Source organism: Aureobasidium pullulans (genome assembly GCF_000721785.1).
Source record: "Aureobasidium pullulans EXF-150 unplaced genomic scaffold scaffold_3, whole genome shotgun sequence".
In the NCBI taxonomy this organism is placed as follows: Eukaryota; Fungi; Ascomycota; class Dothideomycetes; order Dothideales; family Saccotheciaceae; genus Aureobasidium; species Aureobasidium pullulans.
The window spans coordinates 912,634-928,348 of NW_021941023.1; the positions used below are offsets into that span (position 1 = coordinate 912,634).

At 49.7% G+C, this 15,715-nt stretch overlaps 8 protein-coding genes across 8 annotated transcripts; 6 read left to right on the forward strand and 2 right to left on the reverse strand.

Annotated features, from left to right (window-relative positions):
- Positions 1-135: 135 nt before the first annotated feature.
- Positions 136-573, forward strand: M438DRAFT_342870 (uncharacterized protein; the record flags this gene model as incomplete). Its single annotated transcript, XM_029904860.1, has 3 exons — positions 136-294; positions 349-381; positions 441-573. Coding segments are annotated over 3 exons (218 nt in total), but the record flags the coding sequence as incomplete, so codon positions are not given.
- Positions 574-735: 162 nt separating this feature from the next.
- Positions 736-4,798, forward strand: M438DRAFT_312593 (IkappaB kinase complex, IKAP component). The gene is made up of 2 exons (XM_029902517.1): positions 736-1,906; positions 1,960-4,798. The coding sequence occupies exons 1-2, from the start codon at positions 778-780 to the stop codon at positions 4,761-4,763; spliced, it is 3,933 nt and encodes a 1,310-aa protein (XP_029763926.1). The 5' UTR covers positions 736-777; the 3' UTR covers positions 4,764-4,798.
- Positions 4,799-5,914: 1,116 nt separating this feature from the next.
- On the forward strand, positions 5,915-7,497 carry M438DRAFT_342872 (WD40 repeat-like protein). The gene is made up of 3 exons (XM_029904861.1): positions 5,915-6,153; positions 6,207-6,228; positions 6,374-7,497. Exons 1-3 carry the CDS (start codon positions 6,132-6,134, stop codon positions 7,308-7,310), a joined length of 981 nt encoding a protein of 326 aa, XP_029763927.1. The 5' UTR covers positions 5,915-6,131; the 3' UTR covers positions 7,311-7,497.
- A 1,060-nt stretch (positions 7,498-8,557) lies between these two features.
- M438DRAFT_267693 (uncharacterized protein) lies at positions 8,558-8,836 on the forward strand (the record flags this gene model as incomplete). The annotated part of the gene is made up of 2 exons (XM_029900207.1): positions 8,558-8,678; positions 8,736-8,836. 2 exons carry the CDS (start codon positions 8,558-8,560, stop codon positions 8,834-8,836), a joined length of 222 nt encoding a protein of 73 aa, XP_029763928.1.
- Positions 8,837-9,006: 170 nt separating this feature from the next.
- Positions 9,007-10,432, reverse strand: M438DRAFT_352522 (Thioesterase/thiol ester dehydrase-isomerase; the record flags this gene model as incomplete). The annotated part of the gene is made up of 2 exons (XM_029906797.1): positions 9,007-10,022; positions 10,075-10,432. 2 exons carry the CDS (start codon positions 10,430-10,432, stop codon positions 9,007-9,009), a joined length of 1,374 nt encoding a protein of 457 aa, XP_029763929.1.
- A 297-nt stretch (positions 10,433-10,729) lies between these two features.
- M438DRAFT_342876 (uncharacterized protein) lies at positions 10,730-10,974 on the forward strand. The gene has a single exon (XM_029904862.1). It carries the CDS (start codon positions 10,746-10,748, stop codon positions 10,905-10,907), a length of 162 nt encoding a protein of 53 aa, XP_029763930.1. The 5' UTR covers positions 10,730-10,745; the 3' UTR covers positions 10,908-10,974.
- Positions 10,975-11,351: 377 nt separating this feature from the next.
- On the forward strand, positions 11,352-12,188 carry M438DRAFT_362595 (uncharacterized protein; the record flags this gene model as incomplete). The annotated part of the gene is made up of 2 exons (XM_029907594.1): positions 11,352-11,512; positions 11,571-12,188. The coding sequence occupies exons 1-2, from the start codon at positions 11,435-11,437 to the stop codon at positions 12,186-12,188; spliced, it is 696 nt and encodes a 231-aa protein (XP_029763931.1). The 5' UTR covers positions 11,352-11,434.
- Positions 12,131-15,656, reverse strand: M438DRAFT_362596 (uncharacterized protein). The gene is made up of 2 exons (XM_029907595.1): positions 12,453-15,656; positions 12,131-12,395 (listed from the first exon to the last, which is right to left on the reverse strand). The coding sequence occupies exons 1-2, from the start codon at positions 15,174-15,176 to the stop codon at positions 12,333-12,335; spliced, it is 2,787 nt and encodes a 928-aa protein (XP_029763932.1). The 5' UTR covers positions 15,177-15,656; the 3' UTR covers positions 12,131-12,332.
- Between the last annotated feature and the right edge of the window lie 59 nt (positions 15,657-15,715).

The following is a 15,715-nucleotide window of genomic DNA, read 5'->3' on the forward strand; positions in this document are numbered from 1 at the left end:
GACACAGCGAGCAATTGCATCTCGAAAGCATCTCCACTCCAACACCCACACCGCAACCGTACGCTCTGCCCTCTCTTCACTCCAGGATCGCTCAATTGACACCCGCCGTCCAGATGCTCTCCAGATCCGCCATGCGCATGCCCACCGTGGCCAACCAGATCGTCGCCCGTCGTACCTTCTCCTCGACCCGCATGCAACTTGCCAGCCCCTACCACTACCCCGAGGGCCCTCGCAGCAACTTGCCCTTCAACCCTCTGACCAAGTTCTTCGCCATCAGATTCTGGGGCTTCATGGGTGAGCTGCCCAGTCGGCACCCACACGCCATACCATGTGCTAACACCTCTACAGCCACCGGCTTCTTCCTCCCCTTCGGTGTTGCTGGTAAATCAATCGCCTCAAAGACACCTTTCCCAATCCTTCGCATACTTACAATCAAACAGTCTGGCAGCTCAACAAGAACCAATAGACGTATCGTGGTGCATGGACTACCTACATTGGCCTGGCTTCAAAGCTACTCGAAAGACGCTGGCCCGTCCTGTCGGATGTATATAATAGTGCGAATGAACCCCGAACACGTCTATGATTTCGTTATTGCAATTACAACTCCTCCGAAAGTGCCTTTGTGATTTGCATGTCGTGACATCTGAGCTTGTTGGCTTGCCAATTGACCCTTCGCTGCTCGGCAGAAAAGCCGCTAGCCCCGGTTCCCAGAATTTTTTGAAGCTGCTGACCATCAATAATTGTTCAATCAATGCTTGTAACATAACACATCAAATCATGCGAAACTTAAGGAATTCGAGGCATACCCTTGTTGAGTTTCCCAGCGACTCCCTGCCACCCACAGCTACCACCTGGGACCCTGCTACAGACGGACTTATCGCTGCCTTCGGTCCTTCATCTTCCAGCCCGGTCATCGAACTCAGACGCATAGCCAAGGACTGTTACTCAAGCGAGCATGCCAAACAAATCGCTTCATGGGACGCGCCCAGTCCTCTGCCAGATATCCCCGTCGACCGTATCTTGTCGTTGCAATACTTTGCCGACACTGCTACCATCTGTTTGATCTTGGCTGGTGGCGATATCGTCATTGTAAGAGAAGAGCCATTGCCCGGAGAGGACCTTATCGAAATCGTTGGTTCGGTCGACGAAGGTATTGCTGCAGCTGCATGGTCGCCTGATGAAGAACTGCTGGCTATCAGCACTCGCGCCAACACCTTGATTCTCATGACTCGCGATTTCGAGAGCATTGCCAACATCACCCTTTCTCCAGAAGATGTCCAGGTCTCAGCGCATGTTTCTGTCGGCTGGGGCAAGCGTGAGACGCAATTCCAAGGCAAGAGAGCCAAGGCTTTGAAAGATCCTACAGTGCCTGAGCACGTCGACGAGGGTCAACTTAGTTCTTTGGATCAGATGCAAACAACAATCAGCTGGCGTGGAGATGGTGCTTACCTCGCTGTTAACTCTGTTCAAGATGGGAAGCGAAGAATGATCAGAGTCTACTCACGAGAAGGTGTACTTGAGAGTGTTGGCGAGCCTGTAGATGGACTTGAGGGTGCTTTGAGCTGGAGACCTGCTGGAAATCTTATGGCTGGTATTCAGCGCCGATCTGATCGTGTCGATGTGGTCTTCTTCGAGCGAAACGGCTTGCGTCACGGTGAATTCTCTCTGCGTCTATCTGCAGAGGATATGGAAAGCTGGGCCAGTACCATCACTCTTGCGTGGAACAGTGATTCTACTGTCCTTGCTGTCTCTTTCAAAGAAAGAGTACAGTTGTGGACCATGGGCAACTATCACTACTACCTCAAGCAGGAGATCTTCACGAATGCTACATCTGAAGCAGAGTCACTCTCGGTTCGCACTGCCTGGCATCCGGAGAAGGCACTGTACCTTTCTGCATCATCCGACTGTGAGTTGATAGAACCTTATCTTTAGACGAGAGTACGCTAACGTGGCCTCTAGACTCCCTGCACATGCTCTCGTATGTATTCACCGTCTCAAAGAGCTCGACATCGCCGCCAAACGATCTTGGCCTCACCTCTGTCATCGATGGCCGTAACCTGAAGATCACACCACTCCGAGTAGCCAACGTACCGCCGCCTATGGCTTTTGCGGAATTGGAACTTGGTGCCAATGCTATTGATGTTGCTGTCAACCAATCAGCAACGATGATCGCAGTCCTGCATCAGCAAGGTGTTTTCCTTTATGAGCTCAACTACAGTGTCAGGCCTTTCCAACATCCTAGGCTTTTGCGCGAGGTACCAATGGCTGAGCAAATTCCTCGACAAATCGCTTTCTCTGGAGAGGACAATATCTCTGTGCTTTGCAGTCAGCCAAATTCTCAAACAGATTGCATTGTCGAGCTCAAGGCTTCTGACGACGCTGCCTTCGATTCTAACGAATTGACCCTAGGCGTTGGTTCTCTCTTTTCTGCCATGGACCTCTCCAATGCTTGCTTCGAGGATTCACATGGTGGCGTGTACGAAGTCACCGCAGCTGCTTCTACTTCATTGCTCGCTAAACTTCCAGTTCATTGTCCCTGGACCGAGGTGTGGAAGGATGATGAGACAATAATTGTGTTCGGCCTCTCATCTGGTGGTACTCTGTTTGGCTACCGCAAGTCTTCAGAAGATGATAAGGCGCAAGAATGTCTGCAAATTCGCAATTGCACGTCTTTCTTGACCACGCCTGCTCATCTGATTTTCACTACCACTCAACATCTCCTCAAATTTGTCCATCTCCATCAAGGCGATCTCGAGATACCTCAGGATGAGCCCGAGAAGGACGAACGTTGCCGCAGCATTGAGAGAGGCGCTAGACTGGTGGCAGTCATGCCTACAGCATTCTCTTTAGTCCTCCAAATGCCCAGAGGAAATTTGGAAACAATCTATCCCCGTGCCTTGGTTCTAGCAGGCATTCGCAGAAGTATAAGCGCTAAGGACTACAAGACCGCTTTCTTTGCGTGCCGTGGCCAGAGAGTGGACATGAACATTCTTCACGACTACGCTCCGCAACAGTTCATGGCGAATGTGCTCCTATTCTGCAAGCAATTGAAAAAGGCCGAGCACATTGATTTGTTCCTCTCACAACTAAGGGACGACGATGTTGCGGAAACCATGTACAAGGAGACTCTTAACGCCCCAAAATTGGGTCTGCATGGAGACGGCCCAAGCGAAAGCCAGCAGAATCTCACTGAGCCTCCAAGCTCGAAGATCAACAGAGTCTGCGATGCTTTCTTGGACGTCTTGCGGAACAGAACATCTACCCACTTACAAAACATCATCACAGCGCACGTTTGCAAGTCACCGCCTGATCTCGATGCTGGTCTCACTCTCATTGCCAAGTTGCGAGAGGAGCAGCCAGACCTGGTGGAACGCGCTGTTGAACACATTTGTTTCCTTGCAGATGTCAACCAGCTATACGACCACGCTCTTGGACTTTACGATCTTGACGTCGCATTGCTCATCGCTCAGCAGTCGCAGAAGGATCCTCGAGAGTACCTCCCCTACGTCCAGGGCCTTGGCAAGATGCAACCACTTCGAAGGCAATTTACGATTGATCACGACCTGAAGAAGCACAGCAAAGCTCTCGGTCACTTGTTTACCATGGATGAATTTGATGAGCTCAAGACATACATGGCAAAACACGAACTCTACAGCGACGCCATGCAGCTCTACAGATACCAGGCTCAGCGATTGAACGAGATTATGAGGTTGAACGCAGACTATCTCAACAGTCGCAACCGTTACAAGGAGGCAGGTATTGCTTACGAGTACCTTGGTGAGTACGATCTGGCTTTCGAGGCATATAGATCTGCAAATGAGTGGCGTGAATGCCTTTCCTCGGCTACTCTCATACCACTGCCCGAGGATGAGCTCGTGGCTGCAGGTGAGGCATTCGCCGAGGCACTTACGGAGTCAAAGGAGCATCACGACGCAGCTACTGTCTACCTGGATTACCTGAATGATATTGAGGGAGCTATCAGATCTCTTTGTAAGGGTTATTACTACGCGGAGGCCATCAGAGTCGTTGGACTGAGACGTCGTCCCGAACTTATCGCATCTGCCATCGATCCCGGTCTCGTAGAGGGCTCGGCGACCATGACAGAGCTTCTGGCTGAAATGAAGGGTCAGCTCAATGCTCAGGTTCCGCGCCTTAGAGAGTTGAGACAGAAGAAGGAGGAAGATCCACTCGCCTTCTTTGGTGGTGTTCCTGCAGACGGGCCAGATATCCCGGACAACATCTCGCTCGCACCCACAGAGGCAACGACCTCAGCTGGTACTTTCATGACACGATACACAAACCGCAGTACTGGCACTCTTGCCTCGAACGCGACTCGCAAGACTTCGAAGAATCGCCGCCGTGAAGAGCGCAAGCGAGCTAGAGGAAAGAAGGGCAGTGTATATGAGGAGGAATACATTGTCAACTCAATAGGCCGTCTCATTGAGCGTACAAACAGCGTTAGTGAGGAGGTGGCTCGTCTCGTTGAGGGTCTTATGAGGAGAGCGATGAGGGAACGTGCTGTCGCGGTGGAGAACGCCATGATCGAGGTCGTCGAGTTGTGTAAGGCATGCATCCCTGAAGTTTTCCAGGTCAAACCAACACTGCCCTCCAATCCCGAGGCTGGAGAGCTCAATGGGGAGGACGAAGCTGGCAGGCCCACAGCCGGTGGTCAGGCCGTGTTCTATGATGCTATGGAAGCGAACCAAGCCAAACGAGAGCCGCCGGTGATTAAAGCCTTCTCAAGACTTTCATTGCTTGGTTAAATAGTTGTATAGCGCAGAACGTGACAAAACCAACCTTCATTCTCCGTCAACCCATTTTTCCATGACCAAGTGCAAAAGCCAACCCTGTCCTTCGGGAAGCAGCGCCCGACAGCCGACGACTGTGGTTATCTCATTAATCAGACAGCTCGAACATGAGTCGCGCGGACGGAGCACGGGCCACAAGTGGACGAAATCGCGAGAACTCGTTCGAGCGTCTGAGAGTTCAATGACACTCTTTTGGTGGTAAACCCTTCGAAAAACCACGACAACAACACGATTAGTCGCTAATAATCATGGCGATAATTTTATAGGTAGGCGCACAGTTTGAAGAGGTCAGTCTAATTTCTTTTCTTAATTTTAGCGACTTTTGGGTGAGTAAAAACAATTTTCAGTTGTTTTAAACAAAATCCGACGTCGTTATGCGCCCGAAGCTTCCAGGCGCATTCGACGCCGAATTCTATCACAACTACTAATTAATTAACAACAATTCAACAACAGTAGCTATTTAGCTAAGATTTGTACGTCTAAGTAAGTGCTCTATTCTCTTTCTGTCTATCGAAAAAAAAGTCGAAAAAGTTATGCAGTTGTTTCAAAATCTTCGATTCTTTATTCTTCTTTTTCTTATAAAATCCCCTTTCCTTTCTGCTCATTTCTTACTACTTTTATGCTATATACTTATGGTAATAGCTACATGGCCCTTAGATTTACTATATCTAGGCCCCTAGCTAATTTATATAGCATATATAGGTGTTGTGGTTAAGATATAGCTAGATATCAAATGGATTTTATGTATAAAACTCGACAGATTTACAACATGTGAACTATCAATTTTCCATCTATAGTCGGGCGCGCACGCGGAGGGTTTCTAGTGAATAGATATAATGAAAGTTCTTAACCTATACAATCTACAGGTCCAAAAAGCTAGGAAGCAAACGTACTGTAGCACTTAGTATACGCCGTAGAGTGGTCCAAAACGCGTCGAGTTAAGGGCGTTGTAGGTGAGGGAAATTCATTGAGCTCTCAGACGCTCCGCCAACAAGCAGGCTTATTACTCACCAAAATTTGAATTCACGTGACCCATGACTCGTTGGCGGAGCGTCTGATTAATGAGATAAGACTGTGGAGGCTTCGCTCCGTGTACACCTTCTGCCGCTGCCACTTAGAACATTCATCTGTATGTTACATCGTCGACCATCACATTATCATCGAATTGTTGTTCGGACATCCTCGCGATATCAGATCAATCTAACAATACCGAAATCCGACGCTACTGGTCAGTGGAATCTTTGACAACCACGCGCGCACTGCGCGTCCAACGCGGAGGATCCCACCACATTTCTCGTACTACAAAACAATCAAGCCATCAGAATGAGTGTCATTCTGTGTACAGGTATGATTCGCTCATGACTTGATAACGAATTGCACATGGCTGACCAGTTATAGCTGGCTATGACCATACCATCAGGTAAGTGTGTGCATATACGCCTCACAGGATCTTCCACTTCTTTGTCACATGGCGCAACCTGGACCCCTTGTCGAGCTTGAAAGGAGCATAAGTTGTCTCGAATTGCGCCACAAATGTGCCAGGACTGACACGAATTCGTCACCAGGTTTTGGGAAGCACTATCAGGCATATGCAGCCGAACCATCCCTCACCCGGACTCACAGGTGAATCGTTTGTGTATATCGCCAGACAAGCGCTTCCTTGCTGCTGCCGGTCACCATACCGTGAAGCTCTACGACATCAAATCTACAAATCCCGCTGCCGTCTTAACATTCGAGGGACATACCAACAACATCACTGGACTCGCCTTCCACTGTGAGGGCAAATGGATGGTAACAAGTTCCGAAGATGGCACTGTGAAGATCTGGGACACTCGCACAGGTCACGTTCAGCGTAACTACAGCCACGGTGTTCCTGTCAACGATGTGGTGATCCATCCCAACCAAGGTGAACTCATCAGCTGCGACAGAGGCGGCAACGTGCGAATCTGGGACCTTGCCGAGAACAAATGCTCACATCAATTGATTCCGGAAGAGGACAAGTCTGTCGCTTCAGTGACCGTCGCATCTGATGGTTCCCTCCTCTGCGCTGCCGTCAGCAATAGCCAGATAGGCTCCGTCTACGTCTGGCGCATCATCACAGCCAAGGATGTGACGACGCTCGTCCCCGTCACGAAATTCAATGCACACAACACCTATATCACACGCGTCCTACTCTCGCCAGATGTCCGTCACCTCGCCACTTGCTCTGCGGATCACACAGCACGTATCTGGTCCGTCGACCTCTCAAATCACAACGCCATCGCCGCCGGACCTGGAGATAAGGACAGCAGCGCCTTTGAGCTTGAACAAGAGCTCGATGGCCACCAGCGTTGGGTCTGGGACTGTGCTTTCAGCGCCGACAGCGCATACCTGGTCACAGCTTGCAGTGATCACTACGCACGACTGTGGGAGTTGAGTTCCAAGCAGGTCATCAGACAGTATAACGGACACCATCGTGGAGCTGTCTGCGTGGCACTCAACGACTACTCCGAGACTAGATAGTTTCTAGCCGAAGGAGTCCATGTGTCCGGCGAGGCAAATGAACCGAGGGGTAGGGCACAAAGGCGTCGTCCAAGCCAAAGATAAATTTGCGGAAGTAGGGCCCTCGGCTGAGGCTCACAAGCAGAAGAGCTATTCAGGAGTTTTGGGTCGACACGTTCTCTCGGTCATGGGCGTTAAAACAGAGGAGTTATAACAGAGAGGATTCTCGGCGTCTTTTCAAACCTAATCAACATTTCGTTTACAACACTGTACAACAGGAATCGGCAACTTAAGAAACAACTCTCTTGCCTTGCTACTCGTTCCTGCCTCTGCGAAGCTCTATGTATTATGAAAAGGCACATCGATGCTGTAACTAAGATCAGCCAGTAACGACCGATGATACCCGTAGCCGTTCTTTCTTATCTTGTCCCGAAGATTGCCGATACCGACTCGATCACAAAAAAAGATACAAAGTAATTGCATTGACTGTTTCGATACGATTAAAGACGTTATCGGGGAAGCAGAGGCTGAGAGAAAAACAACCTTGTCATCGTATATGAACGGTATGGCAGAGAGGGAAATCTTGGGTCACACGATCAAGGTACTTCTTACCCACAACTCTTTCCAACTACAAGATCCTAGAGGTGGATGTAAAAGTATCAGATACCGAGGATCTAACATACAGGACTCTTTCGAATGGATATCTTTGTTTTTATCCTGACAAAAGAAGAAGGAAAAGCTTCCAGAACACCCTACAACCACAAACTGCATTCCAGGGTCCAAGCCCCCTTCTTTGTGTCCACTAAGCTCGAAGCGGTAAACAGGCACATGTATGCATGCATTTGCAACGATGAGTTCGGTAGACTGAAGTACAAGGATGAGGTACACCGCTGCACCCGCTATCAGGAAAGATTATATTCGGACGACACGGATAAGCAAAGGACGTTTGATGGAAGGTGAGTCAGATTGCTGAGTGTATCTTGTAGAGACCAAGGCTGGGTGATACCAATTGGATCAGTATACAGAGTTCTTATCTCCGTTGGTATATAGATCAACGTGCTTCTGCTTTTACAACCTTTGTCTTTTGCATAATCTGTGGAGTTTTGTGACTCTTTGTGTATGTTTCTTTGTCTGATCACTGTATAGTAAGTCGTATTACCTCCAACACCCCCTTTGACCAATCTTCTAATTCGAATCAAGTCTCTCATTCATCAACTAGAAACACTCCATTGCATTACATTCGTTACACACATCCACATTAAGCAATCATGTGCACATACACATACTCCTGGTATATCTGCAATCACGACTACTACATCTGGACCGACTCTGTAGAGGTCTGCTCCAATCGTCTTCTTTCCGGTTACTCGGCCGATGCCTGGTCAATAGGTGAGAGAGCCACTTCCGTCTGCTCATGAGATAACAAACCTGATTTCACTGTGCTAGACATGTGTAAACATCATGTTGCAATCTGCAAAGGTTTCGGTGAATACTACTGCCGCGATTGCTCTGAAGACTATACGCTAGAGTATGAATTGGAAGAGTAGAAGAGGAGCTGAGCTGCATCTACATTGGCGTTGTTGGTTATGAATTGAGCATTTTGGGTATACCAGGTTAGGCATTTGGAGTTTCTGGTCGGTGTCGCGTAGATGATGGATCTGGCGTAGATTTCATATATTTGTTTATTCAATTCTAGACGTCTCTTTGATAGAAGAGTCTATTCTGTTACTCTGTCTTTCGCGCCCGAATCGCTGGACCCGTGCTCGACGCTCTCTCTTATCCTCATTGCTCTTCTTCGTGCATCGATGTACATCATGAACTCGGAATATGATTTGGGCATGACCTTGATGTCGCGTTCGACGGTGAAGGTATAGTTGAATTGGCCAGTTGGTTTGGCAGTACCGTGCTCGACGTCGCGGACCTTGGTGTCGACTCGGACTTGAATTCTTGTGTACTTTTGTGATTGTTCTCCATTCGAAGGTTCATCGGTTTGTCCTGTAACGATTGGCGGATCGGTGTAGACGACGGTAGCTGTCTGATAGAGGACACTGCCTACAGGGACGGGGTTTTGGAAGGTCGAGGGATCGAGCGAGACGAAGGTGGGACGGCAATGGGCGAAACTGGCGGCGGCGCAGAAAGCAAGCTCGAAGGTTTGTTTGAGAAGGAAGCCACCGAAGATCATAAAGTGGTGTCTGTTTCGGTATTGTGGTTGCATGATGGCTGCTGTGGACAGGCGAGTCTGCTCCATCTCGAAGACGTTGTCGGGCTTGCGTACGGGGTCCATAGGGTCATGGTATTGTAATTGCTTCTGCCACATGGCGTGAATGAGGTCGGACTCTTCATCGTTGGGTGTCTGCTTGATCAAGGAGCGATTCTTGAGGTCCTTGCGGTGAGCGCTGTTCTTCTCGCCCTGTGCAAAGACTTCCTTCTCTTCTTCCGTTTCAGGAGTGATTGCGGGAATGTTGACGGGCTTCTTGGTGCCGGGATCAAGCGAGACCATGGTGAACTGACAGGTCAACAAGACGTCCTCTGGCTTGACGCTCTCTCCTTCTTTCGGTGCTTTTGCGACCTGCAACGAGATTTCCATACTGCTACGACCTGTGGCATATGTGACGCGACCACTGTACTCGAGGTCTGAGATCTCTGTCAAGGGATGCTTGATGTCGATGCGATCGCAGGCGGCCGTGACTGTCGTGACTCCGTCGCCAGTGTGCTTGTACGCAATAACTCCGCCTGTGGACGTGTTAGGGATAGCTGGATGGCATTGTTGGTGGGCAGAGCTTACTCAATGCATCAAGATCCATGAAAAGCGTACCCAGACGGATGTGACCGCTGGAATTGGCGTAGGTATCGAGTAGCCATGGTTCGCGAGCGAGGGGCAGAACAACGCTGTGGTAGCTGTCGCTCATGCGTTTCGGCGAGAGGTCGCGATCATTGGGCGTTTCTGACTTGCCCGAGGGCTTTGTTGGATCATGGCCTCCACGCTCCTTCTCTCGCAGAGCATCAATCCAAGGTGTCTGGATTCTGTTCTCGGTCAGAGCTCGAAAGACGCCGTCTGTTTGTGGCCGTATCGTCGACGAGAAGGGTCGTCTAGTCTGGCATTGTAGCCGGCGAAGCCAGCATGAGCTCAATCGTTTGGCCATTCTGACGCGTGGGATGAGGAAGCTGCATTGCAGCGACTGCTCAGGGTCATGTTGCTCACGTCTACAAGGTAAGAGCGGAACTACACCGAGGGTATCTCCCAATCACGGTCCGATTCTCCCCGCTGACATCACAAACTCGCCCAACTTTCCCCGAACAATACCACCCGAATCACCGGCAACCTTTCAATTTCTCCGTGTCTTTCCCAAATCTATCCGCTCAGGAGGAAGTGACTCACTATGTCTGCACATATCGACCTGGGTAATCTGCGATTGTCATGTCCCTCAACGCGCCTTGATCTTGTCTTAACTAGCAATGCCTCTTTCTCAACTTTGGCACGTCGTTCCTTCCAAGATACACTATCAGCCACAAATATTGAATCTGCTCGTGTGTGGATTGCCCCTGCTACGAATGTGCATTTACTTCTCAATATCACATGGCCGTCCTTTGCGTCTGGTCAACATGTCGACATACTGAAGCATCGTCTTCTTACTGCTCTCCGTCATGCAGCAGTCAGTACCCTTTTCTCTCTCACATCCCTCGAGTACAAAGGTGAGAAGACCAACCCATCCTTACTGATATATCGGTAGCTATGGACTCAATTAAATCTTCAACCTTCTCTGAGCGTTGAACCTTCGTTACATCCGGACACATGCCATCTGATTATCATATCATTGACTTCGGCACCTCCACCCTCTACAGGCAAGAAAGTACCTACTCATCGTCTAGGTAAAGATGTTCCATCCAGTCATTTAAAGTCTCCAGAAGGAGTACCACACTGGACTCTCGATCAAGTAAACCTCGGTCTTGATATCAGATCACCGATGCAGCCCAGGACCATAGACCAGGATTCCATGCTGTTCGAGAGTCCAACACTACTCGATCAAGCAGACGATGCCTCTTTTTCAACAGATGGGGGCCCAGCTCCTGAGTCGATAGTCATCCTGATAGATACAGCACTTCGGCTCGCCATAACAAATTTACCTCCAAAAGCACTCTCAGGAATGAAGATTACAGAAAGGTCATCTTTCAAGCATCTTGGAGACATCTGCCCTGCTATGTGGAGCCCGGGACATCTAGAGGTAAACATCAAACAACGCATATAAGCTATTGAGTATTTGGACTGACAGTCGTCCACAGGCCATCGCTTCACGGACAATCTTCTTACCTACCATCAGCCACGCCATCTCCAATTCTGTTCAGCAACGTGCACGCTCTTTCTCACTGCGGGAGAAGCTCAAAGAGGTTGCTCGGCAGGAGACGACCACTACTACATCAGACAGCCCAACAGCCGTTCAAAAGGCCGTAAGTATCAGGCTTTGGCGTCTTATGCAACGTCGTCTTCGTGATCCATCTGCAGGCAAGGGTCTCAAATCTATTCGGATCAGCGATACAACATTACCAATATCTGAACCAGATGACGAGTACGAGAACGTATTAGACATTCAGCATGAGCTTGACACACTCGTCGATTGGCAGGCCAACGGCTGTCTAGATTTGGGCGATATGGACGCTGATGATGACAATGATGATGACTTGCTCGATGTGGAGTACGATGATGAATGGGAGGATCTCTTCACAGACACCGAAGTGGATGCAGATCTCCTGGATGATGAAATGCTAGACCGTTTCAGTGATCAGACGTCTGGTGATCTCTGTCAAGATCTCGCCGACGATTTGGAAGAGATGTTGCATCTCGACGCGGCGGACGAAGAGATGGTTGAGGTAGAAGATTATGATTTACTACATGCATTATGAAAATTCTTGCCCTTCCGTCATTTTCAGTTATGCCTCTGAAACCGTTCTTGAAGGTTCGTAAGCACTGTCTCCCGCCCAAGATTATGCTCCATGTGAGCATAGCAAAGGCAACCCTCATATTTGATACCCCGTAATGCCAGTTCCTCACTTCGCATTAGGCCCAATCTTGTAGACAACCCTCGGTCTACCGATTTTCCCAAGCGCGTTCTGACAGAAATGTTAGCACTATTTCTTTATTTGTCAACCTCGCATCAATCAACTCACCGGAGCATACTCCCTAAACGCCAACTGCTGCTCATGAATAAACGGCACGACCTGCTGAGGCATGTCAAATAACTCTTCCAACGTATCATAGCACCCCTCCTTTTGATTCTCTTCAAATTCCCTCCTTCTCTCTTCCTCTGTGTATCCTTTTCCGCGCACAATGTTGCCAATATTTTGCGCACCCAGTTTTATCGCATTGAGTCTGTTCAAACAGGCGTTGGGGTTGATACGGGACAATTCGTTTTTACCGAAGATTTGCTTGCGTGTGGGTCGGGCTCGGATGATGGAGAGAGGGACGGAAAGGGTGGGGGAGAGGTTGGAAGGGTTTTGGAGGTGGGAGGGCCAGGATGGAGTGGTGGGGTTGGTTGGGTAGAGCATTTCTTCGAGGAGGGAGAGGCTGTCTTTTTCAAAGTCGGCTTCGGCGTCGTGTCCGTTTTCTTGCAGAGGTCGTGATTCGATTGGTTCGATTGGCTCGGCTTGGGGTGTGGGGAGCTGGATTGTTGGTGCTCGCGACAAGACTGGATGTGCTATCTGCAGCTCTGGTCGGTTCTCGGTCTGGGTGGTGGAATCTGCTGTTGTTCGTGCAGTATCAGGAGTCACTGCTGGTACTCGTGGCTCGAGGCCGATTTGCGAGATCTTCCCCAATGCAAGGGCAAATCTTACTGGCAGACTGGTCTGGGCAGCTGAATCTGCATACGCCCTTCGAGGCGGCTTCTCTACCACTGGCTCTTGTGAAGCTGGCTCTTCTGAGAGCAGTTCATGAGACAAGGGCTCTTGAGGGAGCGACTTTTGCTTGACTCCACCCTGTGTGATACCATCGCTCTGAATTTGGGTGGGCATCAAAGACTTCGAACTGGGTACAAGCATCTCTGGCTCGATCAGTTCTGGTTCATGCAAATCTTCCGGAAGATCAACATCCATCTGTACCATCCCGTCGGCTGTTTCCAGATCTAGTTCTGCAGAGACACCGTCGGCTGTGGCTGTCTCTTGGGCGACGTCTGTTGAGCGTGTACCATAGTACAGCAATGTTTCTGTCTGCACTCCAGTATCCGAGCCATGCAGCGGTGATCCAGGAGAAGCTTGTAGCGGATCCGAATTGGAATCTGTAGTTTGATCGCTGGGCAATGTCAGAGGCTTAGAGACAAGTGCATTTGGCTCTTGCAAATGCATAGGAGATTTCGTTCTTGATTTCCGGAACAAATCAATTTTTGCCCTTATGGGAGAATTCATGCGGGCTCCCATTTTCTCCCTAGCAGCTTCCCACTTCTCACCGCGGCGTATATTGTCTTTCATCTCTTCAGATGTGTTTTTCATGATACCGTCTACAAACGGTGTTGAAGAGTTCGGCTCCAATATGACAGGGTTTTCCGAACCCCAGACAGGCTCGCCGAATGCAACAAGGTTTGACCGCTTCAACAGCTGCCTGTCTTTTGGGCTAGTCTTGGAGATGTTTTCGAGTGCCTGTAGAGGGCTGGTACTGGTGCGCCCAGTCAATGATCTCTCAGGCTCGTGGAATCTCGTAGGCGGAGGTACAGGCTCATCATCGTCCATGGTGAGATCGATCATTTCCACAGTCTCGTCTATTGTCGAAGGCAAAGCTGAGTTGGTATTGCTTCCAGCTCGAGGTTCTTTATTAGATGTGGCCTTGCCAGATTGCGTTGCTAGGGATCTGATGTCGTCAAGCTCGTGGTCAGGAGCAAGGGCTCCTGCATTTCTTCCCAGGGCGTTGGCCCCTTGCTTGACTTGCTCCTGGATTTTCGGCACAGCTTGTGGAGAGGAGTCAACTCTGGACGTTTTGTTGACCGGTCTCTGCCACTTTTGATATTTGTTGCTGGACCCATCACTAAAGGTCCACAGCCCAGTCTTCGCCCTATCGCTGAGATAGACAAAGTCATCGGAAGTTTGCAGTGTGACCCATACCCCTCTTTGCCAGCTCACATCTTGAGAGTCGAAGCCAGGTACATTGTCAACGACCCACCTCTGGACTCCTTCCCTGCTCAGGCAAGAGTTGGTCGCTTCATTCAATGCCATGCCAATTAGGTCATGGTATTGCAGCTTTCCAGCCTGGTTGATCGATGTGGCGGCTTTCGGCGTTAGCATCTGTGGTGCTTGTTCAGAGTTGACGACACTCTGACCCGTAGGCTTCGTATCGGATGGCGCGAATCGAGAAGGTTGGACTTGACGAGCTGATCCGAGAGTTTCGACAGATCTTCGCGTTTCAGCTTCTGTAGTGAAGGGCGCGAATCGTGGCGGCTGCGCAAAAGTGATTGGCTTTGGAGGAGTACCGTTCGTAGTGTCAGGTTGTTCCTGGGGTGACTCTGGTATCTCCTTGTCATCTAAGCTCAGGCGACTCCTGTTATCGGTGATTGGAGCAAAGACAGGGCGGTTGAGCTTACGCTTCTTCGCGGCTGGTGGCATGGTTTTGGGTGGAGCACAGTAATAACACGTCCAGTCGGGTGGACTATCTTGAGCTACTGGGGGCTTGTGACAACCTCTGTGAAACTTCCGCTTGCACACGTAACAGTTGATGAGTTTTGTAGAATCATAAGCCGAGGCGGCGTTGCAGACAAAGCATGTATTTCGCCCGCTCCGTGAACTCGTTGAAGATCGTTCAGATGGAGTTTGGCCACGGATTGAGGGGAACTTGTCATTTCTCACGGTCGAAAACTTAGATGTGGGAGGTCCCATTGAGGCAGGCGCGACGGACGACGAAGGGCGCTGCATTGGTTCCCGAAGACTGACCTGACCTGTCGACTGACGCTCACAAATCAGTAAAGTGGAAGTGAAGAAGAAAAACGACAGGCATTCGATAGAGATTAGAGATTGTGTCAGGTCTTTGAATTTTTCGTAACATCATGTCGCCTGGTACAGAATTGCACTGATGGCCCGTGAATCCTTGAGAATGCAAGACAAAGCGAGCTCCCGTGCCAAGCTGCTTGAAGTGATGCCGCAAAGGCAGGGTTTTTGTATGCCAGCGCCGTTGGTCGTAGGCCAGATGAGATGGCGTAACAACTCCAAAGCCAGCAGACTGTTGATGTACTCGTCGTGTTTAACTCCAAGCTATGGAGCAAGTGTTGTACTGACTTGAGTCTTCGCAAACATGGACAACGGAATTTGCAAGCAAGGTATGATCGCAACAAGAAGACATGTTCCAAACAGTGTTGGCTCAAGTACCAGACAATAAGCCCTTTTACCATAATGATCATCATTCTTTGGAGAAGTGTGCTAGAAAATGGAGAAGAACGTACCGCTGGTGACGACGC

Coding starts and splice junctions, on each gene's coding strand:
- M438DRAFT_342872 (XM_029904861.1), top strand. CDS start 6,132: ATGAGTGTCATTCTGTGTACAG. Junction 6,154..6,206: donor GAGTGTCATTCTGTGTACAG/GTATGATTCGCT, acceptor GACCAGTTATAG/CTGGCTATGACCATACCATC. Junction 6,229..6,373: donor GGCTATGACCATACCATCAG/GTAAGTGTGTGC, acceptor ATTCGTCACCAG/GTTTTGGGAAGCACTATCAG.
- M438DRAFT_362596 (XM_029907595.1), bottom strand. CDS start 15,176: ATGCAGCGCCCTTCGTCGTCCGTCGCGCCTGCCTCAATGGGACCTCCC. Junction 12,396..12,452: donor CGTTTAGGGAGTATGCTCCG/GTGAGTTGATTG, acceptor CATTTCTGTCAG/AACGCGCTTGGGAAAATCGG.
- M438DRAFT_342876 (XM_029904862.1), top strand. CDS start 10,746: ATGCCTCTTTCTCAACTTTGGCACGTCGTTCCTTCCAAGATACACTAT.
- M438DRAFT_312593 (XM_029902517.1), top strand. CDS start 778: ATGCGAAACTTAAGGAATTCGAGGCATACCCTTGTTGAGTTTCCCAGC. Junction 1,907..1,959: donor CCTTTCTGCATCATCCGACT/GTGAGTTGATAG, acceptor CGTGGCCTCTAG/ACTCCCTGCACATGCTCTCG.